The following is a 25,784-nucleotide window of genomic DNA, read 5'->3' as shown; positions in this document are numbered from 1 at the left end:
CCAATTGAGCCCTGAATCTCAGCAGAGTTGCAACACCTACTCTCCAGTTCATCAGACTCGCCCAGGACAACTAACAAAAGGATGATGATGTACAATGCCCATCCCAAAAAACAGAGTATCTACAACTACAAGCAAGACAATTTCACCCATCTGTCACATGGGATCTAAGCTCCCTCTCAATCAGAAACAGAGTGGCCATCACCATCCCAAATCCTCAAGATTCAGGAATGAACAAACATAAGGGGGTGGGGTGGGGAATGCAACTGTGGACTAAAGCAGACTTATTATTATTCTAGCAATGGAAAAACTTGATCATTGATATAAAGGTGGTGGCCAGCAGAGGTTCTGAGGGGAGGGAGAGGGAAGAATAGGTGTGACATAGGGGCAATTTTGGGATATTGTAATTGTCCTGCATGACATCGCAATGACAGATACAGGCCATTGTATATTTTGTCAAAACCTATAAAATTGTGTGGTGGAAAGTGTAAACTATAGTCCATGGTTAGTAGCAATGCTTCAATATGTGTTCATCAATTGTAACAAATGTACCACATTAATGAAAGATATTGTTAATAGGGGCAAGTATGGGAGGGAGAGGGAGTAGGGTATATGGGAATCCCCTATTTTTTTATGTAACATTTATGTAATCTAAAGCTTCTTTAAAAAAAATAAATAAATAATTTCAAAAAATAAATAAATAAATCCATGCTATAGATGAGACCAAGGCCAATATTAAATTCCACAGAAAATGGAACTAGGCAGTTTTTGTCTGCCAAGGTTCATTCAAACCTTCAGAGACAAAACTTTTGCTCTTCTTTTGCCTTCTCTTTCATTTTGTCTCTTTTCCCTTTTAACTTTACCCTTACCCCATGCCGCCAGTCTATCTCCTATTTTCCTTACTTTCCAAAGAAATGAATGGTGAGTTTGATTTTGGTGTGTGTGTATGTGGGGAGAGGCATCTATTGACATTATCTTTAAAAAGCTACTCTACTAGTAAAATCTTTACCTAAGGAATATATACTAGCAAAATCGTAAGTTCTGATTAAGAATAGGGCTGTAAAGATTAAGGTACATATTATGGGTTTGTTTTTTTTTTCAATGCATTTAATGATTCCTTCACCTCAAGTCCCTAGAAGATCAATTATTTGATCTGGGGTCTTATTACATCCAGTGAGGTCTATATCTTGAATGATCTAGAGAAGGTGATATTGTGCCTCTGTATGATTGTAAGTACTTGCTTAACTTCTGACCAAGAAGTAGAATTGGTAGGAATTTTATTTGACGTAGTTTATTTCAAAAATGTGCTCTCAGAGCCATCTACCTATTCAAGGAGTCTGGCTTCTTTGGAGCTGAGGGAACAGCCTGGCAAGAGGAAACAAAACGCAGAAAAAGACCTAAATCAGGGTTTCTCAATGTCGGCACTTCTGACATTTGGGGCCAGACCCTTCTCTGTTGTGGGGTCATCCTGTGCACTGCAGGACTTGCAGCAGCAGCCCTGGCCTCTACCCACTGGGCGCCATAGCATCCTCACCTCCCTCCCGAGTTGTGATAACCGAAAAATACCTCCAGATATTGCTGAATGTCCCCTGGGGGGTGAAAACATCCCCAGTCGAGAATCACTGGCTTAAATTTAGCAGTGAAACTGTCTCATGAACAGTCTCTGGTAGTTATTTCAAAATCTTTCCAAAACTAAAAACTGTAGCAGAGAACAATTGTGCATGGCTCTAAATTTTCCTTGGTCATTTGCCTAAGGTGATGTGTCACAGTCAGTGTCTCCCAAGAGACTTAGGTCTGCTGCAGGAATGGACTTCGATGATCTAATAGATTTTTTTCCTGTCTCAGTATTCCGGCTAATGACAGCATAATCAATGCGCTGATGCTGAAACATGCTGAGAAAACAATGGGAACAGGGTCAAATTCTCCTGAAGTTCTTCCTTTTTTTTTTTTCAGTAACCCTGGCCAAACAAAACCTTGCAGTGTACATTTTCCATACGGTAGAAAACTCTCGTGCTTCAGGATGAAGTAAAGTCAGTCTTCTTATTATATTCAGTTGCCATACATATTCATAGATAGAGGAAGCTAAGATATAGTCACAAAACGAGAAATCTTGAAATATTTAAGTCACCAGGTGGCTTAAAATCACAGCCAAATCTATAGATTCGATTTGGCAGTAAAATACCTTATTTCCTTTTTTGGGAAAAAAAATGTTGCACTATGCTTCCCATATTCAACTGGATTATGAAATGCAGAATTTGAGACTTGAGTACAAAAAGTAAACATTATTTCCCTCCCTCCCTCCTTCCTTCCTTTTGTCATTCTTTCCTTCCTTTTTTTCTTATAGTGTTCTCACATGTAAGAAAAGTTCATTCAACACATCTGTCTTGAGAAAGCATGAGGTTTGACTCTGTCAGCAAAGATAATATTACTAATGTTTAAATGAGCATTTAAAATTAAGCACTTCTTTATAAAGCAGGGGGTGTGGACTTACCGGCTTCTCCATAGTTGGCAGAATTTTTTCAATAGTACGAACCAAGGACAGATCCTTAGTTGTAAAAGCTAAGCATTATTCCACCATGCTTCTTCCTAGTGGAAGATTCAGGCACACTGGTCACAAGTCCATGAACTTTCCATGCCTGCAAACATCTTCTGCCAGGAAACCTGGGGGGAGGAGGGGCGGAGTGGTTTAGTTTCCCAGCTGCTCAACAAATAAGGTGAAGTGGGTCACGTTAAGCAACAGGAATTTATTTGCTCACAGTTTTGAGGCTAAAAGAAAGTCCAGATCAAGGAGTCATCAAGGTGATGCTTTCTTCACAATGACCGGCGTGCTGGGGCTGGCAGCCCATGATCCTTGGCTCCTCTGTCACCTGGCAAGGCACATGGTGGCATTTCCTGGTCTCTACCTTCTCTTCTTGGTTCCACCCTCTTGCTTCCTGTGGTTTTCTCTCTCTCTTGTCTGAATTTCACTCCACTTATAAAGGTCTCCAGTAATACGATTAAGACCCATCCTGACGGCGGACTTGTCCCAGGGTTAGGGTGTCTGTCTACCACATGGGAGGTTCCCGGTTCAAACCCCGGGCCTTCCTGACCCGTGTGGAGCTGGCCGAATGCAGTGCTGATGTGCGCAAGGAGTGCCGTGCCACGCAGGGGTGTCCCCCGCATAGGGGAGCCCCACACGCAAGGAGTGTGCCCCGTAAGGAGAGCCGCCCAGCACGAAACAAAGTACAGCCTGTCTAAGAATGGCGCTGCCCACATGGAGAAATGACACAAGATGACGCAACAAAAAGAAACACAGATTCCCATGCCGTTGACAACAACAGAAGCGGACAAAGAATACACAGCAGATAGACACAGAGAACAGACAACCGGGGTGGGGGGGGGGAGGGGAGAGAAATAAATAAATAAATAAATCTTTTAAAAAAAAAAAAGACCCATCCTGACTGAAGTGGGCCATACCTTAACAAACATAACCTTATTAAAAGATCCTAATTACAAAATGGGTTCACACCCACAGGAATGGATTAAATTTAAGAACATTTTTCTCTGGAGTGCACATAGCTTCAAACCACCACAGGGGGTCAGACAAGTAAGTGACTGCCTAAGACATAAGAATTTCACTTTCTTGAAAAACACTCTTATGAATGCTTTCTAAATTCCATTAACAGAAATTAAACTTAACAGTTAAAAAGCAATAAAAATCTGATGTTCATACCTTCTACACTATAACAAATTGAATTCTCTATTCTGTGTCTGGTTCCTGTACTTTCCCACTACCAGTCTTAGCCCAGGTTATTTCCTCCACCTGAGATGTTTCTCATTCCTGGGGCCCTGCACCGTCCAAATCTCCAAATCCTGTCCCTCTCAGCTGCAGCCTCCTCCATGAAGCCTCTTTGTTTCCTTAGAGGGACTCTTGCTTCCCTGTGAACTTCACCACTTTATCCCACTGCTCTTATGACAGTTTTACCTTATCTTTTTCTATCATCATATATGGTTTCTTTCTTTATACATAAAAACCTTGGAGCTTCTTCTGCATCTGCTTCCTTGTGTTATTCCCCATACCACATGGCTTCGGACTTTGTACATTGAGCTCAGCAGATAATATACTAAATACATGACCCATTAGAGATCCTGTCCACGTCTGATATTTGTTCTATCCTGCGTAAGTCCTCTGGAGGGTGAGATAAGGGAGTTAAGCGCCTCAGCAGTCCCAGGGGAAGAAAAGCAAAGGCCAGTTATAGATCAACTCCCTGGACTAATGTAATCATTCCCTTTGCAAATGGGGGGTGGGCACTTCTGCTCTCACTCTTTCTGCATATCTGTGGTGAACAAACTCCCTGGTTAACACTGGCCAGTCCTTGAAATGTGGCCTGTTACTAAAGCCCTGACTCAGCTATTCTTTTTCTTTCTCTGTTGCATAATACACCAACCAGTTCTTTCATATTTAGAAGTATAAAGATGATTGCATCACCTAGCCCAACCCCTCTGTAGGGATACACTGCCCGGGAGTTAAAATGACACTGTGCCTTATCTTTCTCAAGAAGACATGACTGATTGCTCCAGAAACAAATTCTTATGAATGAGGATGGCCTATGTTTAGATTTCCTAAAATCCTATTGGCTGGTTATTTTAAATAAATCCATATTTTGATCAAAAGAACTATTTGAGTTTAATATTTTCTCCCATGGAACAACCATTCAATTTGTTTAACTTGGCCTGCCTTTGGGTCTGTCTGCCTCCTTCCAAAGAACTGAACTCTGGCAAAACAGTGTCATGTTTTCTGCTAATTTGTAGTCACTGCCTCTTTTCCTGTCTTTCAAATTGATGTAGAGTTTCTTCTGTCTCCATGATATTGTGCCTTTAAGTGGGTCTCTGATGGCATTGGGGAAAATGCAATGGTGGTCCAGCAGACTGTGTATGGACTAAGATCTGGAATTAACTTCTGCCTCCCAGAGTCATATCTGGGAAATGGAGACAATAATACCTACCTCACAGAACTATTATGAGAATTTAATGAGAGAATGTACGTGGAAATACATTGTAAAATACATAATGATAAATATACATGACAATTCATATTTTATCATCAGAATCTGCTATTCAAACAGTTCATTCAATTTCAAATAAAAAACACTTGGTGTTGAAGGACAGCTCTACCTGAGAAGTGTTGATGAATCCAGCAGGAGAGAGCAAGTTGAGCAAGAGCCACTGACTTTGCCCTCAGAGAGCATTTAATGCTTGCTTTGAAATCTGGAGAAGTGGCTTATCTTTTGGAAGCTTTTGGTTTTCTCAAATGTGAAAAGGAAGTAGTAATACCCTACCTTTCAAGAACAAGTGAGATAGTACACATAAAGCATTGAGCCAGTACTCAAAGGTAAATGGTACCTTTCCAAGGAGTAAGAAAAGCACCAACCAAGTGTTACATGAGTTCAAAGGAAAAGACCGTTACATCTGGTTGGGAAAATCTGGGAGGACATTTTAGAAACATTAGCATCTGACCTGAGGCTTGAAGAATAAATAAATTTCTACATTGAAGATAATAGGAGCAATGGCTAATGTGTCACACACTCTTTAAAGCATTTTCACATGTGTTATTTCATTTAACACTCACAAACATCCAATTCGTATTGTCATCCCCATTTTGTAAATGAGAAGAACTGAGGCACAGAGAAGTGAAGTGATTATGCCAAGGTCCCCCAGAAAGTTTGGGGCAGAGTAGGGGCCTGACTTCTGAGCCTGAGCTCATAACTATCATATTGATAACACTGGGAAAGACAATGGTGAAAAAAAAACAACAACCCAGGATCCTCCTCATCTGAGGGGAAGGGGTGTACAGAGGAGAAAAGGCATGGTCTGTGTGATGGAACAAGGTTAGGGATGAAAGAGCATGAGGGACAGGATAAGCTGATAAGCAGAAGGACCATACAAGTTCCTGCCATGGAACCTAGATCTTGCCTGGTGACTGTGAAGGCAGCAAGAAAGAGGGTGCTGGATTTTGCAAATCCAGGACAGATTTAAACACATGGCCTGGATTTTCTTGGGAGGCTCTCTTGTCTAAGAAATCAACGCCATCCATCCCCTTCTCCATCCACAAAATGCCGCTGACCTTTGACTTCCACCAGAGATTCACCTGAAAGCTTTTATTTGGTGTCATCTCTCATCAGGTCTTGGCAATTATGTGTATTTTCTTAAAGGTTAGACCTACAATTTTTTTGAGCTTGCACAGTAGACTGTGATTGTATGCATGTTTAATCGATCAAGTCAGCATCAAGACGGTGCAAGTACAACAAATCCAATGTCCACATAGAAGAGGTGGCATTGGATTGGGAAAAGTGGACATGGTGGACGATGGGTATGGGGAAAGGCAGGAAGAGATGAGAGGTGGAGGCGTCTTTGGGACATGGAGCTGCCCTGGATGGTGCCTCAGAGGTAATCACCGGACATTGTAAATCCTCACAGGGCCCACTGGATGGAATGGAGGAGAGTATGGGCCATGATGTGGACCATTGTCTATGAGGTGCAGAGGTGCCCAAAGATGTACTTACCAAATCCAATGGATGTGTCATGATGATGGGAACGAGTGTTGTTGGGGGGGGAGAGGGGAGGTGGGGGGGTGGGGTTGAATGGGACCTCACATATATATATATTTTTAATGTAATATTATTACTAAGTCAATAAAAAAAAAAAAAAGACGGTGCAAGTTGCTTCTGCAAACCACAGAGAAGGAAACAATAAGCGCTCTTCTGTCTTTAAAACACAAACAGGAACAAAAAAGGCACATTTTCCATAATTGGTGGAAAGACTCAAGTACCTGTAATTTATTATTTGCATGAGATTCCCACTCCTCTCAAATCGAGTTTTACAGACATGGTTTCTTTGGGCCTCATATGTCAAACTTTCTCTTCCGTGGAATCCGGTGTCTTTATACAGCCAATATTGTTAGCATTTAGATTCAAGGTGGCTTCCTACGCAAAAGTTAATTGGATGGGATGATGGTTATTCAATGATAATACATTACACTGCCTTAGTGTTACCCCTGGGTCTGTCTTTTCATTAATAGTCCAGAGTGCAAGCCACACTAAGGCTTTTTGTCTCCTCCTACATGAGCTCACCTCTGCATGCAAAGTTAGAGTCACTGAAAGGCAGCTAGCATAAATTATTCCATCGCTCAACCACAAAGGCATCTTTTTTTGGCAAAATATTTATATTTAAGTAACTGCTTTGTATAAACATTTGTTTCCCATTCTCCTCATCCAGTGAAGATGATCCTAATGTTCTCTCAGAGTTAGGTAGGCAAAAGTTTAGCTTTTACCAGAAAGACTGAAAGAAATTGCTGCAACCCTTCTTTTGTACAAAAAAAATAAAATAAAAATATTATTGCATAATATCTTAAAAAAATAAAAAAGGCTTTAAAAGGACCTGCTAGCAGTTTTGTCATTTTTACTCCCATTACCATGGACAGACAACATTACTGAGTATATACTAAAAGAAGCAAATGCTATCTATCATCTCTACTCAGTGATTGTCTCCCCATTTCCTTACTACAGAGACACTTTAAAGGCTATTTCTTGCAGCTAATCTGCAGAATAAAGGCTTTATTCATCCATTTATTTATTCATTCAATCATTTATGCATCAAAAATTATTCATCATTGCATGATTGTTTGATAAACTCACAACTTCTCAAATAAAAAAAAATATTCATCATTAGAAACAGGACTCAGAAAGGCTGAGTAACTTTCCTAGAATGCTCAGCTTACAGGGTGATGTTGGACTGATGACAGTGACCACCACCGGCTGCCATCAAGAATCAGACAAAGTGAATGCTAATGTAAATTATGGACTTGAGTTAATAATATTATTGTAACAATATTGGTTCATCATTTTTTACAAATGGACCACACTAGTGCAAAATGTTAATAATAGGGAAAATTGTGGGAATAATGGGAACACTGTACCTTCTGCATGATTTTTCTGTAAACCTGCAGCTGCTCTAAAAATAAATAAAATTTTGAAATGTAGAAAAAGTTATTCATCAAATATTAACCTTTTAAGTGGCCAGCACTATGCCAGGGATTTGGAATATATCCATGAAACAACAAGAAAGGACTCTTGCCCCTGTGGAGTTTACATTCCTATGGGGATAGTTAGATAATAAAAAAACAAACATCATAAATAAGAAAACTCTATTGTGTATTCGGAGTTCCAGAAAAAAAAAACAAAGTAAAGTGGGGTAAAGGGGATGGAGAGGTGGGGAGGTGGGGGCCAAGCTGTCACATTATATGGGGAGGTCAGGACAGGCCCCGTTGGGAAAGTGAGATGGAGAGAAAGGAGTTGGCTAAGCAAATAGCTGGCTTAAGACAGACAAACAGCTGGAGCAAAGGTCCCCAGGCAGGAATGTTCCCAAAGCAGCAAGCAGGAGACAGTGACTGAAGTAGAGTAAGAAGGAGCCTTGTAAGAGAAGAGAGCAGAGAGGTACTGGATCTGGGGGCGTTAAGCCCTTGAAAGCTTTATAGATCTTTGATTTTACCCTGGGGATGGGAGGAGCAGGGCATCCCAGGATTTTTTAGCAGCATAAGATGATCCAACAAAGTTTCCAAGAATCCCTCTGATCTGGCACTGCCTTGGGAATGAACAGGAGCAGGGTGCTGGGGATCACATCATTTCCCCCACAAGACGTGTTCACATTCTAACTCTGGATCCTCTGAGTGGGGACTCCTTTGTAAATACAGTCTTCAAAGATGAGGCCAAATGGAATCAGGGTGGGCCCTAACCCAATATCACTGAAGTCCTTATAAGCAGAGGACATTTAGACATGGTTGGTGAGTAGAAACCAGAGGAGAGGAGATGGCAGTAGAGAGCTGGCCATGTGACCGAGGCAGAGACTGGGTTATGGATTGCTGGCCAGTTACCACCAGAATGCTGTGGACTTCAGAGAAAGCCTAATCCTGCTGTGGTCTTGTGCTTCTACCTCTGAAATTGTGAGACAACAAATTCCTGTTGTTTAGGCTAACCAGTATGTGGTATTTATCATAACAGCCCTGGCAAACAAAGACAAGGGGTAAGTGTGGAGACAGGGATACCAAATTATTATGTTCAAAGTCAAATCAGAAAGTACTAAAAACCCTCCTTGGTTTACATTGTTTTAAACCAGACTTAGAACTAAAATCTAAGCAAAACAACTTCCTATTCGGTCACTTTCTTGCATTCCATCTCTCAGACAGGAAACGGCACTACCCTCCAGACACAAGCCGCTACATTCCTTCTGTGTTGCTTCTGCCATTTTGGAGGATGTTAAAACCATATAAGCTAATTTGGTAGTTCCTTCTAGGGCAGTGCAGTTACATTAGAGAAGACAAAGCATTGGGCCATGGGGACTGATACAAACACAAGGCTGGGATGTTTCAGAAGCATTTCTAGAATGCTCCATGACACAAGCAAAGAAAGGAAGCAGCACTGAGCTTAGTACTCTATATAGCTAGTATATGTAATAGATACACAGCGCCGATATTTTTGGATATTTGGATTGTCACGATGGAAAATACCTCACCTTACCTTCCTCCACTGTCTTTGAACTATCATGAAGCAACTAAGACTTATCAGTCTTTTTTTCTTCTGCTTTTCCAACGTCTAATGTTAGGGTTGTAATCCAGAGGGGGTGAGAAAGAGAGAGAGCAATTACTGATATGAAAGAAGGAATAAAAAAGTCAAGATACTAGAAACTTGAAATTCCCAAAGTCTTCATAGTCTACGTAAACATAAGTAAGTTAAAAGCAATTATTTCTTTCTCTTGCTTAATGATTTCATGTGACTGAGAATGTAAGAGTATAGCTATTAGAAGAAATCCTAGGAGAGATTACTGCCCCAGAAAGAGAGGTCTCTAGGCCTCTTCTGAACCAAGTAAAGTTGTCAGAAATTCTAAATGGGACCACATGGGAAATATCTAATCACAAGGGACTAGAAGGAATGTTGGAAAGTCATTTAGCTATAGGATGGCAAATAAGTTGCAGAGTTCACTGCCAACTGGGATCATCTGAGAATAACTTCTGGGGTGTAGGGTTGGGAACAATTCTGAGGCCGCACCAGTGTTGGCTGGAAATGGTATCATGCTGACAAATGCTGCCGGCTATGGACTAAGGAAGCCGGAATGGTGAACACAAACCACAGATTTGACATCATGAGCAGCCAGTCCACTTGCCTTCAAATCTGTCTACATTCATATCATCTTAGAGAGATAAGATGCTATTCTAGTTTAGGAGTCCTGAAGAGGATACTATATAAAATTCTTGCAGAAATGCAAGGATTGTTACTTAAAATAAATTCTCCATATGTTATCTAAGAAGCTTATGCTTTAATGTAAGACTACACTCATTCGTTCATACCTGGTCTTGGTAGATAATGGTGGAGTTCTTTGTCCCAGGAAGCTCCTGTGTTGCCCTCACCGCCATTGGTGTCTAAGGTATCTAGACTTTGCATATAACTGTTTAGTTGTACCAGAACCATTTGTGGAAAAGACTATTCTTTCTCCATTGCACCTTTGTCAAAAAATCAGTTGGGCAATGGATGTAGTTCAAGGGGTTGAGAGCTGTCTTCCCAAGTACGAGGTCCCAGATTCAATCCCTGGTACCTCCTGAAAACAACCAACCAAACAAAAAGGCTGTCTCTCATTGGGGAATGGATGTAGCTCAGTGGTTGAACACCTGCTTCCCATGTAAAAGGTCCTGGGTTCAATCCCAGGTAATGCCTAAAAAAAAAAAATCAGTTGACCATAGATGCATGGGTTTATTTCTGGACTCTCAAATCTATTCTATTGATCTCTATGCATATCCTTATGCCAGTATATAGTATCTTGATTGCTGGCATTTTGTAATAAGTTTTGAAATTGGAACACGTGAGTTCTCTTACTTAGTTATTCTTTTTCAGGTTTGTTTTGGTGATTCTGGATCTCTTGCAATTCAATATGAATTTTAGAATCAGCTTGTCAATTTGTATATCTGTATATCAGTTTCAACTATAGATTAGTATTGCCATCTGTATTAGTCAGCCAAAGGGGAGTTGATGCAAAGTACTAGAAATCTTTTGGCTTTTATAAAGGCATTTATTTTTGGGTAAAAGCTTATAGCTACAATACTATAAAGAGTCCATCTCAAGGCTGCTTTCTCACCAAAGTCTGTCCTCACCTGTTGAAGCAAGATGGCAGGTAATCTCTGCCTGGTCTCTCCTTCCTTCTTCCTCTTAAGGTTTTGTGAACCTAACTTTTCCTGATCTGGCCTAGGACTCATCTCTCTTCCCCAGGGCTTTAGCTGTTTGAGCCTTCTCCTTCCTGTCACTCGGCAGGACTGAAATAACCTAGTTCTCTCCTCTTCCGTGCCTTCTTCAGTGAGTGCTCATGTATATCAGCCCACAAGGGGGAGGGGACTCAACCCGAAGTCATACCCTACTGACGCCATTGAATCAAAGCCCTACTCTTTTACCAAGTACACTTAAAACCTTTGAACTTAATATAACTAAAGGGTATCAATTCCAGAGGAATGGACCAGTTTCCAAACATAATTTTTCTGTTTTTTGGGGGGATTCATAAATAATATCAAACTGCCATGCCCTCTTACAATGTTCAGTCTTTTGATCCAGGAACATAAGACATTTTTCTACTATTTTAGATCTTCTTTAATTTCTTTCAACACTGTTTTGTAGTTTTCCAAGTATAAGTTTTATGCTTCTTTTGTTAAATTTATTCCTAACTGTTTTACTCTTTTGATGTTATTATGAAGTGGAATTGTTTTCTTAATTTCATTTTCAGATTGTTTGTTGCAAGTATATAGAAATGCAATTGATTTTTGCATACTGACTTTGTATCCCACAACCTTGTGAAACGCATTCATGAGTTCTAATAGTTTTTTAGTGGATTCCTTAGGATTTTCTATATACAAGATGATCATGTTATCTGTGAATAAAGATATTATATTGCTTCTTCCTTTTCAATCTGGAGGTCTTTTATTTCCTTTTCTTGTCTAAATGCCTGGCTGTAATCTCTAATTCAATGTTGAATAGAAGTGGCAAAAGTGGGCATCCTTCTCTTGTTCCTGATCTTAGGGGCAAGTACCTAGTCTTTCACCATTAAGTACAATATTAGCTGTGGGTTTTTCATAGTTGCCCTTTTTCAGGTTGAGGAAGTTCTTTCCTCTTCTAGTTTGTTGAGTGGTTTTATCATGAAGGGATGTTGGATTTTGTCAAATGCTTTTTTTTCCCTATGTCTATTGAGATGAACATGTGATTTTTGTCTTTTATTCTACTGCTATGATGTAATACATTAATTAATTTCCAGAAGGTAATCAGCCTTGCATCCCTGAGTTAAATCCCACAGGGCCACGGTGTGTACTTCTTTTAATAAGTTGCTGGATTTGGTTTGCTCTCCTTGGCTTTTAATGGACGTAAGTCAGAGGTGACTCTTACGTGACACCCGTGAGAGGCGCCTTGTGGCCTTCTGTGAGAGCAGCCTTGCCCTGGCTGTGGTTCGTGTCTGCCTGGCTGCTGGGCTGTGGTCAAGGCTGCAGAATGTAGGGGTGCTATGGTCAAAACAGTGTGTAGTGATGGTTGTCAACTAGATGAAATATGTCGGATACAAGTGTAAGAGCATAGAAGGAAGTCTGGAAAGGTAACAGAGTGACACTACTGCTGGGAGAGAGGACTTGGATGGACGAGGATGTGCTGAGGACCAGGAAACTCTGGCTTTCATGGCATTGTTTGCAGTGTTTTGGTTTGTTGTTGTATGTGATTATATTCATGTATTATTTAGGATATTAAGAAACTAAATGAAGCAACCAAAATAGGGGCTTAATAGGAAGCCGTATATATATATTTGTTTGCTTACTTTGGCTGGATTGTAGGGGAAGTGATTGATGGGAAAGCAAGGGAGTATAATAATAACAGCTAACACTTGTAAAGTGCTTCCTATCTACCAGACATTGTTTCAAGTGTTGTCGTTATTGTTGTTTTTCATATTAAACCACAATCCTCATGGCAACCATATGAGATAGGTGACTAAATCATCACCATTTTACAGGTGAAGAAACTGAGGCACTGAAAGTTTCACTTACTTGCTCAAGCACCCAGGGGAGAGTTAGGATTAGAGGCCAGACAGTCTGACAGTCTGACTCAGAAGCTGTGCTCTTAACTACCACGTCGTACAGCCTCTCAACGCCTGGCATGCATAGGAGCTACAGGTCTCATTAAAGAAAATGTGACACCACTTCCTAAACAAACACGGACACATATGTCCCTCCTTCCCCCCCAAAGAAACAACAGTAAGTGTAGAAGTAGTTTCCATCTTCTCTATGGCTAGATGTGCTTGGGACCTTTCAGTGCAGAATCTGTTGAATTGGACATTGTCAGATATTTCCTTAGGAAAAAATAAAAACTATTATGGACCTGGTAAAATATGGTTGTTCAAGTATGTCATTGTCTTTCAGACCATTTAGACCACAAGTATTTTCAACTAATCAAAGAGCAGTAACGCTCTGGTCAAAGGGAAGCCAAGCATGCAGAGTGACTCATTTATAGATGCTTCTAGAACATTGCAGCTAAACTGCCCTTGTGGTTGACTTGACACCTTACAAGCCACACATACCAGATGAAGACAAGGGCATTAGTACATATATTTAAAACAATAAGAATAAAGATAACAGTGCTTAGATACACGCCAGGTGCTGGGCTAAGTATATTTGCTCGTTCAGTCCTTACCACAACCTTTTGAATCATCAGTGGCCCCGGGGCTGGGATGGTGACTAATAATAAAACAGTAAGGGTATCGTTTGATGGTAAAAATGGCTATGAGCTTGCTCCTGTAAACTTGCTCCTGGGCCTTCCCCACCTCTGAAGCAGACTTTATTAAAAATGGCTTATGGACATTCAGCTAGGGCAAATCTCTACAGCAACAATTATCAAAATAATTATTTAGGATGTTCTCACTGTGGGGGCATGGTGTGAGTAATTTTTCAGGTAATTTCCCACTTCTGAATAACTGCTTGAGTGAAAAGAAGTCCTTCTAGTGCACGGTCTGAAGCTCAGAGGATGGGGAAAGGGGCATCCTCTTAAGCAGCAACCTCAGGCTAAACAAGCCCAGTTCTAACACTGGGTGTCTGTGCCCTCAGAGCTCAGATAAAGGCCAGGAAAGCAACATAGCCTCTTTGCTTTTCCTGCCAGATTTGAGTCACAAGAAGAGGATCCAACAGAGTGCAGTTCTCACTGTGAAGGTTAGATCATGGGCTCTGAAGTCAAATCACTGACTTTCAAATCCCAGGTGCTTCACTTGCCAGCTGGGTGACCCCGGCAAGGCCTGCAACTGGAGAGCCTTCCTTTCTTCATCTGTGAAATGGGCACAACCTTAAAAACTACCTCAAAAGGCTACTGTGAGGATTAATGGAGTTCCTCTACGGAAGGTGCTTTGTACAGTGCTTGGTGTTGAGGCCCAGGAGCGGGGATCTTCGTTACCGGGGTATCAACAGTGCCACTGCTGCCCTTCTCAGGGGATGGGACGTGTTGGCAGCATCAATCAACTGGGCGCAAGGGAATTACTCTGTGCTCAGCTCACCGCATGTTGTATAATGAGCCATTACCTCTCTGCTGGCATTCAGGGAAAAACATAAAAGGAAGGAGAGAACTTTTTAGAGACCCACTTTTAAAAATGCCTCCGTGCGACCCCTTCAAAATGGAGGGCTGTTGGGCAGGGCCCATTTTCTTTGTCTGTAGGCAAGCCCCATTGGTGTTTCTTTACTGATAACTGGAACAGGTTTCTCTCCCCACAGGGGCCCCTTTCTTCTCCCTGAACCAGAGGGGAAGGTCCCCTTTCTCTTTTCAGCCATGGGCAAGAACAACGTTCCATTGACAACGTGAATGGAACATTTCTTACCCTGAGAATCTCATCCCTGCGGAGGCGGGGATATTTTCTCTGTCTTGGCTTCTGCAGATTACAACTCACGTTCTCCTCAGGCAACCAGGGGAGGCCCAGCAACCCAGATTCAGGCAACTCCCCATGTCAGCTCACTCTGGGCCTACCCTGACCACCCATTGGTAGCCTTTCCCATCCTGCTCTATCCCCTCACCATGCTTTACTTTTCATTCAAGCTCTTAGCATCACCTGGTCCATTTATAGAGCTGTGTTTCCTGTCTGTCCTCCCCCATCCTGAGAACACAAGCACCAGGAGTGTTGAGACTTTGTTTTATTCACTGCCAAATCACCAGGGTCTGGCACAGTGCCTGGAAGATAGCAGGTGCTCAGTAAATATTTATTGAATGGATGAATGAATGAAGGCTGAAAGCTCCTTCTAGTTTCCCTTGAAAATCCAGAGAATGCCTTTCTGATAAATGGCTGACTGGAGTCTCATTGCATTTGTTCTGAGCTTCCAGAACACCATGGGGTTTGATCTGTCAATCAGCTGACATAGAGGAGACACAGAGAGAAGGCTATGACCTAGGTCCCTGCTCTCTGGGCACATGGAATTCAGCTGGTGAGGCAAAGCTCACAGATGACAGCATACAGTGAGCCCAGGTAGGTCTCTAACAGCATGGGCAGGGGGAGGGCAGGTATGTAACTTGTTTTTCCTGGCTTTGCTGCAGAGAAAGAGGCCAGGTGACCGCTGCTCAGTCCCCTGGCATTGGCCTTGAAGGATCCATCAGGTGTCTCATGTCTACACACCCCACACTCTGTGCAGAAACCACACAAATATTTCCAGGAAGTATGCATCAACTACTTGTTCTCTGTAGGTTTCCTCCTCTCTTTTCTATCTCATTGCTTTGTACAAATTAAAAAGCAAGTCAGGAAGCAACGCTAAAAAAATAATCAGACCACAACTAAAGGAAGGCACTATTAAAAGAAGAAAAGGGGAAAACATTGAGTTGAATATTATTTCCGCAGTGCTTTAAACACGAGGCCCAGGAATTAACCTGCTAGGGCCTTGGGGAGTTAGTGGGGCCAAAATTATTTCCCTTTGGCATTACTTAAACAGGCCATGAAAATTAGTGTTGGCTCCTTGGCCAAAAGCTGGAAAAAGTCGTGCTTTGGGGGAGGAGACATATTAATAAAAATGGAAACCCACTGCTCTTGTTTTCTATGTAGTCACTACTTATTGTTGTCAGGTAACTCCTCTCCATTTTCAAGGTCAGCTTCAGGCATCAGGGAGGGAGTAAATGCAATGAGAGCCCATTACCCATTTATCAGAAAGGCCTTCTCTGGATTTTAGAGGGAAACCAGTAGCAGAAGTAAAGAAAGATCTGAAGACCCTAAGAATGGGGAATTCAGGGTTTCCAGCCCCACTGAAACTGGGTACCAGAAAGAGGATTTGGAGTTTTCTGAGAGGCTCTTTGTTCCAAGGTTTGGGGCTAGGGAGAGTTGGCGGGAGTCTGGGGTCTGCAAGAAAAAGGTGGCTCACCTCTGGGAGGGTTCATGGCCAAGGACGGAGAGGCCCCCACAATATGAAAAGATGAAATATGGCAAAGTAGGGCCACAAAAACTGTGACATATTTTGGAATAATTATATTGAACAAGATTAGCCTTTGAATACACAAATAAAGAAAAGGCAACAGTGCTATCACAAGGGTAAGAGCAGGACTTATTAAAAATATGAACTCAGAATGCACCGCAGGGGGGGAGAGCAGCCATGGGACAGAGAGTGGAGTGGAAGAGCCTGGCAACGTCTCCTTTCTGGTCTGTCATGGGTCTTCTTGACACTCTGTACATTCGGTTAGAGATAGAGTCGGAAGTCTAAGTTTGCGGTCTGTCATCAGTGGGAAGACCCCTCCTACCCCATGAGCACTGACCTCCCCACCCTGCTCAAATACTCGGAGGGACCAAGCCACCACTGACCATCCCGCGATGCCTTCATTGCTTGCGCCCGGCTGTGCTCTCAAGCCACACAGAGACAAGCTTCCACACCGGGCCTTGAGGCAGACGAGAAGGGTGGGGCGGCCCAGGATGAGTTGGCAGAGCCGGGGTGGCTCTGTGGGGCCTCTCCAAACACTAGCATTTGTTCCTGACATTTTCTCTGACTCACCCCTGGTGATAAGTCAGGCAGGAGCCTTTAAGCGAGTCAACTTTGAGGGGAAGTTTTAGATTCTTCCTCTTGGAGGTTTGATTTCAGAATTTGCAATTTCCCAGACGAAACTCTTGTAGCTTTGACAGAGCTGGAGGCCTTCTGGGAGCCAAGACAGTGGAGATGATGGTAAACAGACCGCTGAACCCAGTGCGTATGACTGAAGGATCCTTTATTCTTTCGCTCCCCACTGCTGCATTTATTTATTCATTCAAGCAATATTTACTGAGTCCCTTCTAAGCGCCAGGCCCCATGCTAAGTGCTGGAGAAATAATGCTGAGTAAACACAGACCTGGTCCCTTTCCAGTTGAAGCCTGCAGGGTAGAGGGGGACGATGGACCCTAACTGAAAATCACCAAGCGATGGAAAGTAACTGCAGCAGCAAGTGCTGTGAAGGAAAGGGACAAGTGCTATGAACACATATTGTGGGGTGACCTGGAAGGAAGGAGCCCTAAGGTACAGATGCTGAGCTGAATCTGAGGGATGAGCTAGGAAAGGGAGAGGAGGAGAGGAAAGACTGTTCTTGGAAGTGAAAACAGCCTGTGCAAGGGCCTCGTGGTGGGAGAAAGGAGACCATAAACCTTGAGAGGGGAGTGGGGCTAGAGCGGAGTGGTGGAGACATAGTATGGGGCACAGATGAGGGGAGGTGGGGGAGAGCCTGGGGCCCAGGGCTAGGAGCTTTCAGGAGAGCCTTGGACCCAGCGGGGCTGGGGCAGGGGGAGGCAGAGGCACCATGTTGGGCAGGAAGGAGGTCCCCTGTGCGGGGCTTCTGGGTCTCCTTAGGTTTTCTTTCATCTTAAAGTAGTGGGGAGTCATTGACAGGCTTTAATTAAAGCAGAAGTGTGGTGGGGGGCTGGGAAATGCCTGGATTACATGTGTATTTTGAAAGAATCATTCTAGCTTCAGGGCTAACATCTCTCTTCTGAAGGTGATTTTTGCTTTGAAAATCCTGGGTCGGCATTTTGTCCCTGGAGGCAGCAGCAGGTGCTTTGCTACCAGATCTAGGTCTGAATCCTGGCTTTGAGTCTCACTTCTGACATGGCCTTTCAGAGCCTCAGTTTCCTCATTATGAAGTGGGGATAATAATGCCTCATTGTTGTGAGGGTTAAGGAAATTAGAGTAAATAAGTAAGTCTTGCTGGATACAGAGCGTGCTCTCTTTAGGGTTAAAATAGGAACCCCTTTGTTGTTATAGCAGGTAACAGACTCTCAGCTTCATTTGGAGAGACCATCTTGGACCTTGTCTGAACATCACTGTCCAACAGATCCACAAGTTGGAAATGCCTTCTCTTGCATCTTTGAAACTACAACAAACACCATCACCAAACAACCACTCATTATATGGTATGGACAAGGTGCTGGAGTCAGGACTTCTGATTTTGGACTTTATCTGATGATAGACCACAGAGTGATGAGCAACCAGAGAACAAACAAATGACAAGTGAGCACTACAAATATAGAAACAAACACATAAGCCATTGGCAGTGGGCTGAATGCATTTGTTGGTGATGGATTAGAGACTGAGAACGTTTTATATTTAGCTAGAGCTGGTCTGCCCAGTCAGCCTTCTGCTTTCATTGGTCCAGGGTTGGACATGTCAATGCTCTCACCTCCGGGTCCTGCTGCAATAGAACTCAACTGACTTTAAGTAAAGAGTCTTGTTAAAGGGACTCAAGAACCAATTTTAAGAGGCTCCCACTGGTGACCAATGAGACAATTTGAACATCAAGGATATGAAATACGTAAAATATGGTTAAATCCTGGAATTCATAATGACACTGAAAAAATATTGATCACCAATCGACGGGACTAAGGAGCCAACATATTATTTTGAAAATTTGCATATAAAGGAAAGGAATCAAACATTTATTTTGCCTTTCTGATGTGAATTGTGCCAAACAGTGGATCAGGGGAAGTTTGTCTTTATAGAAATATTTCAGCTGATAAATGAAGAAGGAATGACAGAATTAGAATACCACTATTTTGTAACCCTCAGTGAATTAATGAATCTAGACATTGATCAATTGCTGCTGACATCATAAAAATAGAGCAACCCCTCATTATGTGCCTCCTGGTTGAAGAACACAATGAAATAAAATTTTACCAGGAAAAAAAAAAACATGATCCAAATGAACTAGATCCCACTGTCAATTTTTAGGAAATACAGAGGACAGAGGAACCTGTTAAATGACACAGACTCTATAGAACAAAGGGCCAAATTCCTAAAAAAATAAATTACAAGAAAAAAAGAGATAGGGCAATGAGGAGCTAATGCAAAATAAAAGTAGGGTTTCTATTTGGGGAGAAGGGGAAGTTCTAGTAAATGGATGGTGGTGTGGGTATGGCAACATTGCGAATGTGATTAATACTACTGAATGGTGTACTTGGGAGGGATGGGAATATTTATGTTGTGTATATGTTTCCACAATTAAAAAAAGAAAGAGAAACTAAAGAGACAATGACAATTAAATGCAATACATGATACTAATGGGATCTAAGAATGGAAAAGGCTCAAAAGGACTTACAGAGACACAAGAAAAAATTGGAATAGAGATTGTAAGTTTTATATCAATGTTAAATGTCTTGAATTGATAACTGCACTTTAGGTGATTGTATAAGTGAATATCCTTTTGTAGGAAATGTACATGGAAGTATTATATATTCAAGGACTATGATTGTGTGTAACAGGACTCTCAAATGTTTACAAAACAGATAGTAAGAATGATACAGCAAGGGTGGCACATAAAAAAATTCGTAGATCTGGGCATCTGCGTGTGGTTATGTTGGAGTTCTCTGTAAAGGGTATGTATTATTTTTGCAAATGTCATGCATATTTGAAATTATTTCAAAATAAAAAGTTAAATATAAAGAGAGAGATGGTCGGGAAATCCATAGAATAAAAAATCTTTATAAGATATACCACCCACTTACTAACATGAGGGTTCAAAAACTGCAAAAAATCTTTTTGAAATACTGATAATTGGAAACCTGAGCAGCAACTGGATGTTTGATGATGTTAAGGAATGATTAGGTTTTAGGTGTGGTAATGGTATTGTGGTTAGTTTTAAAAAGAGAAAGTTCTTATTTTTTAGCAATACAAACTGAAATATTTGCAGATGATATTGTACAACAATCTAGGATTTGCTTCAAAATAATAGGAGCATGAGAGAATAGATATAGACAAGACAAGATTAGTCATGAACCTTTAATTGTTGCAGGTGGGCACTGGGCTCATGTGAGTTCATGATACAGTTCTGTCTCCAAAATATTTTCCATAAGAGAAAGTTGAAAAAAATCCACTGACCAATCCATTATCTGTCTGTCCCTTTCTTTTAATATTAATAATGCTAATTATCATTAATAGTATATCAGTATTGTCTCACTTGGCCTTTTCTATCAAGTCACTTTCATGGAAAATCTGGAGGTCAGCCTTGGCAATTAGTAAACTTGAGGCTTAAATCTCACTTTCCCATTCACTAACTTGAGAATTCAGGTTTCTGAGTCTCCTTGTCATTTGGAAAATGAGGGGCGGAGATGGCCGCTAACATCCTGCTGCCAGAGAGTCAGTGACTAAGAAATTTGGGTTCTGACCGCTGTCTGAATTGGAATCCCAGCTTCTGTAATATATATACTTGGATAAATTACTTAATCCCCTGGAACTTCAGTTTCCTGCTTTGTAACAGGGGAATGACCATAATATTTTCCTCAAAGGGTTGTGAAGATTAAATGAGATTGCACGCATTCACTCCAGGCTCGAGCACCTGGCCTTCAGCTTTGGGTGGAGCAAGGAGTGGAGCAGGGAGCAAGATAACTAGGCCCAACCCTTGAGCCTAAGGGAGAGATCAGATAACACACAGTAACTCTAAATAAGATACTACATTTCAAAGAGCTAGATCCATTTAGAAAATACAGTAGCAATGTGATGTGCAGGGAGGGAAGCCTGGCAACATTAAATAGGTGGATGGGGTATAGCTTCCCTGAGGTGACATTTGAGCCCCGCCTGTCTGACCGGAAGTTGCCTGCCTGGGACAATCCGGGCGTCCACGCGGAGCAGTGGTTTTCAGTGGGGCTCTTTCGCCGCCGTCTGCCCCTTCCCCTGGACAACTGGCAATGTTTAGAGCCATTTTGGGTTGTCACTACTGGGTGGGGAGTTGCTACTGGCATTTAGTGGGTAGACCAAGACTGCTGCTCATCGAATCCTACAAGGCCCAGGACAGTCCTCCACAAGAATTTTCTCACACACAAGGTCAATAGTGCCGAGGCTGAAAAACCCTGCTGTAGAGCGAACAGCAAGGGCAAGAGCCCTGAATGCTTGGGAAACAAGTGGAAATCCAGTGTATATGAGTGGCCGAGGATCAAGTGGGAGAGGTAGGCTGGGGTGGCGATGGAGCGCTTCCCAGGGCACGGTGCCGGTGGGGAATTTGGAATTATTCTCAATGCAGTGTGCATCCACTGGAGAGTTTTACCCAGGAGGGTAAGAGAACACATGTAAAGCGTTTAGCACATATCACCGCTCAATAAATATTGTCTACTATCATCACTCTTGAGTCTTCCCACTTTGCCCAGCCGGGACCCGGGCCTTGGCGCGGCCGCAGTGACTCCTCCTGGCCAATAGAGGGCGCAGGCCGCCAGTTGGCCTCCAGCCTTCCGGGGCGGGCCTCCTCTTGCCGTCCTGCTTCTTCGTCTTTCCCCTCAGGAGGAGTCGGGAAGGTGGCGGCGGCAGCGGTTGTCCCGGGCGGGCGGGTTGGTGTGGCCGGTCAGCCCGAGCTCCGCAGTGTCTGCGCCGCGCCGAGTCCAGTCGAGTCGAGCCGCGGCGGTCGGGTCCGCGCGGGTAGCGCGAGCTGACGGAGGGCGGCGGCCGCGGCCAGGGCGGCCCGTGGGAGCGCGGGCCCCCGGCGCAGCGCCGCCCGGCTCCCGGCCCCGCCGGCCTCCTCCCTCGGCGCCGCGGCCATGGCGGCCAGCGCGAAGCGGAAGCAGGAGGAGAAGCACCTGAAGATGCTGCGGGACATGACCGGCCTCCCGCACAACCGAAAGTGCTTCGACTGCGACCAGCGCGGCCCCACCTACGTGAACATGACGGTCGGCTCCTTCGTCTGCACCTCCTGCTCGGGCAGCCTGTGAGTGCGGGGCCGCTGGGCGGGCGGGTGCCGTCGAGGCGGCCCCGACCCTCGGGCCGTTCCCCGGGAGGTCGGCGGGGCAGCGACCCTGCCTGGTCGGGGCGGGAGGCCGGTCTCGGCGCCCGCTCGAGCCCGGGCGGCGGTTGGGCCGCCGGTTGGCGGGGCGGAGGCGGCTGGCGGGAGGGATGCGCTGGGCCGGGGGCTGGGGATGCGCAGTCGGTGTCGCAGGGCTGGGGGTCCCGGCTCGGGGCAGCCTTCGCGGGTCGGGGCGTGGGCGGGGTTGGGCCCAGGGAGGGGCCCCCGTGCGTGAAGCCGGCGGCCGCCTACCTCGGTGCTCAGTTCTCCCGGGTGTTGGGCTGTGGGGAAAAAGACGCGAGGAGGTGGGGAGGGGCGTGCGGTCCTTTGTGTGTGCCTCTCCGCGGTCGCAGCGGTCCCCAGCGAGGCACCTGCCTGATGCCCGGGGGTGGAAGGAAGATGCTGGGCTGGGAGGGACAGAAAAGTGTGGCCTGGGCCTTCCTAGGATTGAGAGTACCTAGGTAACTGAGGTAAAGCCGACATTTAGGAATAGTGGCAGGATTAAAATACCTCGGTGGCGGAGATGTGAATCCCATGGGAGAAGTTCGAGAGGGTTAATTGAGAGGGGGAGGCAAAGAAGCAGATGTGAGGTTATGGGGTTTTGGCTTTATGCCCTGAAGAGTCTTGAGTTTGGGGTAAGTTTTAAAGATTTTCTGCCTATAAATGTATCCTGGCTGTGTCTGGAAAGATAGCATTATTTCAGAAAAAAATGGAGATTATTGTGTTGGATTACTGGGCTGGTTTGTATTTGTTCTTTGCTTCGTTAATTTTTATTTTGGTAGGATTTTAAGACTGTGGAATTTCGTTTGGAAAGTGCAGATTTGGTGACTGATAAATTGGCTTTTATGTATATTTCTGACAAAGTGGTAGTAAGTATTCTAAAAACCTTTGATTGAACGAGTAATACTGAAGCAAAATACACAATACAATGGGGAGCTGATTTAGTAAAGATTTGAAAAATGCAGGACATGCCCAGTAGTGCATGATTTATTAGCGATTTAAAAAAGTTGGCAAAGAGTCTCCTATGACTTACTCCTCAGCAAATATTTGTTGAGTGCCTGCTAGATTGTAAGAAACCTTGGGGGTATGCTAGTTAACACAGCCAAGTCCTTGTTTTCTTGGTATATTCTGTAGAGGAGATGGTAATAAGTAAATAAGGAAAAATGTCAGGGGTAAATACGGTGCTCAGTATTAAAATAGCATGATTGGAAAAGCTGGGTCTGAGAGAGTACACTTTAATTGTGTAGAGAAACACTCTGGGAAGTTGACAATTATATTATTGAATTACAACAATTTTAAGAGCTAGGTGGTATGTAGGAGATAGTTCATGCTTTTCATTTACAGATGTAGCAAGGCTAGAAAGCAATATGATTTGTGTTGTGCAACTTTGATTTTAAAATGAAGTTATAGTCAGCGGTTTTTAAGGGTATTTGAATTTTACTAGGTGCATTGAATATGACCTGCTTTTATGAGGTCCTTTGCTGCATTTAAAACATTTGGCTTGAGAAAAAAGTATATATTTACTAGTCTGGATTTTTGCATTTATGCGTATCCCTTTATAAGTAGAATAGGGCAATATTTAGTTTATTCAAGCAAATTGTTGTATCAAGGAAATATTTTAAAATTTCTTTCTAGATATTTGTTTCAGAAACATTCTAAGTACAGACAACAGTATAATGACAGCTGTTTATTTTAATCAGATTTCATCTGTAGTAGATTGAACTTCATTTCTATGTTATTATCCAAATATTTTTGTTCCCTTGGTGTGCTTTATACACTAGAAAGCCCTGGAATTATCTGGATCCTGCTATCCTTAAGGAACATATATTCTAAGGAAGTTGAGTATGTAAATGTGTAGTTACAATACATTGTAATATTTCTTTTCTGTGAATGAGCTACGCATAAAGTATGTGTCTAGTTGGGGTGAATCTTTAAGCCATGCTTCACAGAGGAGTTATACCTGAGCAAAGACCTTTAAAGACAAGTTCCACGTGGCAGGCAGCTTCCTGTGGTTTTAAAGAACATGTGCTTCTGAGCTAGGCAAACTTGGTTTTGAATCCTAGCTCCACTTATTAGCTGTGTGGTATTGAAAATGCTACTTAATCTCTTTGAGCTTGCGTTTTCTCATTTACAAAATGGAGAGGATAAAGTTTACCTTGTAGGTTAGTTGTAGTTATTAGAGATAATATATGTGAAACCTCTAACACGCCTGGTACATTGTTGAGTGGCATAATTAGCAAGGAGGAGAAGGGTATTCCGAGTGTAGGGAACAGTATGTAAAAGGCATTGAAATGAGAAACACCCTTGAATATTCTTAGTTTGGATTTTTGGAATATAATATAGGCTGACTAAAATTGGTTTAAAAATATGAAGTGAATGTGTTGATTGGCTTAATTAAGACCTTATCTATGGCTTAAAGTTGCCTAGATTTTCTCGTCCAAAGACTGCTGCCCCAACTCCTGGGGTAACATTCTTCTTTAATTTCATCAATGTTGCCCTGGTTCCAGCAGTCCTGTTGATTCACTCTAATTAGGTTAGCTTAGGTCACATAGCTGTCTTGAACCAGCCATTAAATGCCATGACTGGACCCTCATTTCACTGGAATAACCAGAATCTCCAAATAGGAGTTCCAAAATAAGAAATCTGAAATTCTTGGGAAGATAGAGTGGATCTGGAATGGCAACCATCAGAAATATTTAAATATTGGAGGGAAAATAGCTCTTGGGAACTTTTTTTTCCTTAAATAGAAATGTGGGGAAATAATTTAAGAATAATATATAACTCCTGTGTTTAGTAATTATTTGATATTTAGAGGATTTGGTATAATGGCGGCAAGAGTATGAATTTTGAAGTCAGATTTGACACTGTCACCAGCTTTGTGACTTAGGGCAAGGTGTTAAGCCAGGCCCCTGTTGTGTCGTTTGGCCTGGGTCCATCCCCTCAGCCTCACTTTCTTTGTAATAAGATGCTAATATATTTTTTTATTGCTGTTTTGAGGATTAAGTGGTGCAACTCATTGAGTATTTACTGAACACATACTAGATGTGAGGACCGGGCTAAAAGATGTAGATAAGAATATGAAATAAAGCATGTTAGATGCACTTTAGGAACCTAGATGTGGCTAGAAAATGCGTGATACACATTAATTGGTATCTACTAGCATGAATTCTAAATTCTAGGATAGTCAGATACCCTTTACCTTTCATTTAGCAATATCTTTGTTTAAATAAATTAAACCAACATCTTATGTTGACATTAGACTCAGAGCTAATCTTTCCTATTTTTTTTTTTCTGTTTTTCCACACCCCCTTCTCCCGATGATTGTCCTATTTGTATGATTATATGATGTTCATTTGGAGTATATAACTGAATTCAGATGCTGAAACTTTAAAATAGACCTTAGATTTAAATACTATAAAACTACTTGTTATTGAGACAGAATGGGTATGTTCTAATAGATTTGTTTTTAGCTTTCTTTAAAGACTAGTTTTAGGCCAAATTATGTGTTTTGTG

At 42.6% G+C, this 25,784-nt stretch overlaps 1 protein-coding gene across 10 annotated transcripts in view; it reads left to right on the top strand.

Annotated features, from left to right (window-relative positions):
- Window positions 1–21,909: 21,909 nt before the first annotated feature.
- AGFG1 (ArfGAP with FG repeats 1) overlaps window positions 21,910–25,784 on the top strand; it is a 99,945-nt gene continuing 96,070 nt past the window's right edge. For 4 of the 10 annotated variants that reach the window (XM_058300006.2, XM_058300005.2, XM_058299999.2 and 1 more), the window contains exon 1: window positions 21,910–22,196. In XM_058300006.2, the coding sequence (XP_058155989.1) occupies window positions 22,030–22,196 (167 nt within the window). In that variant the 5' untranslated portion in view covers window positions 21,910–22,029. The remainder of the gene's footprint in view (window positions 22,197–25,784) is intronic. The other 6 variants (XM_058300007.2, XM_058300002.2, XM_058300001.2 and 3 more) reach the window with 2 other exon arrangements.

Source organism: Dasypus novemcinctus, chromosome 7 (genome assembly GCF_030445035.2).
Source record: "Dasypus novemcinctus isolate mDasNov1 chromosome 7, mDasNov1.1.hap2, whole genome shotgun sequence".
NCBI classification, from domain to species: Eukaryota; Metazoa; Chordata; class Mammalia; order Cingulata; family Dasypodidae; genus Dasypus; species Dasypus novemcinctus.
This window is presented reverse-complemented; position numbering and strand designations above follow the sequence as displayed.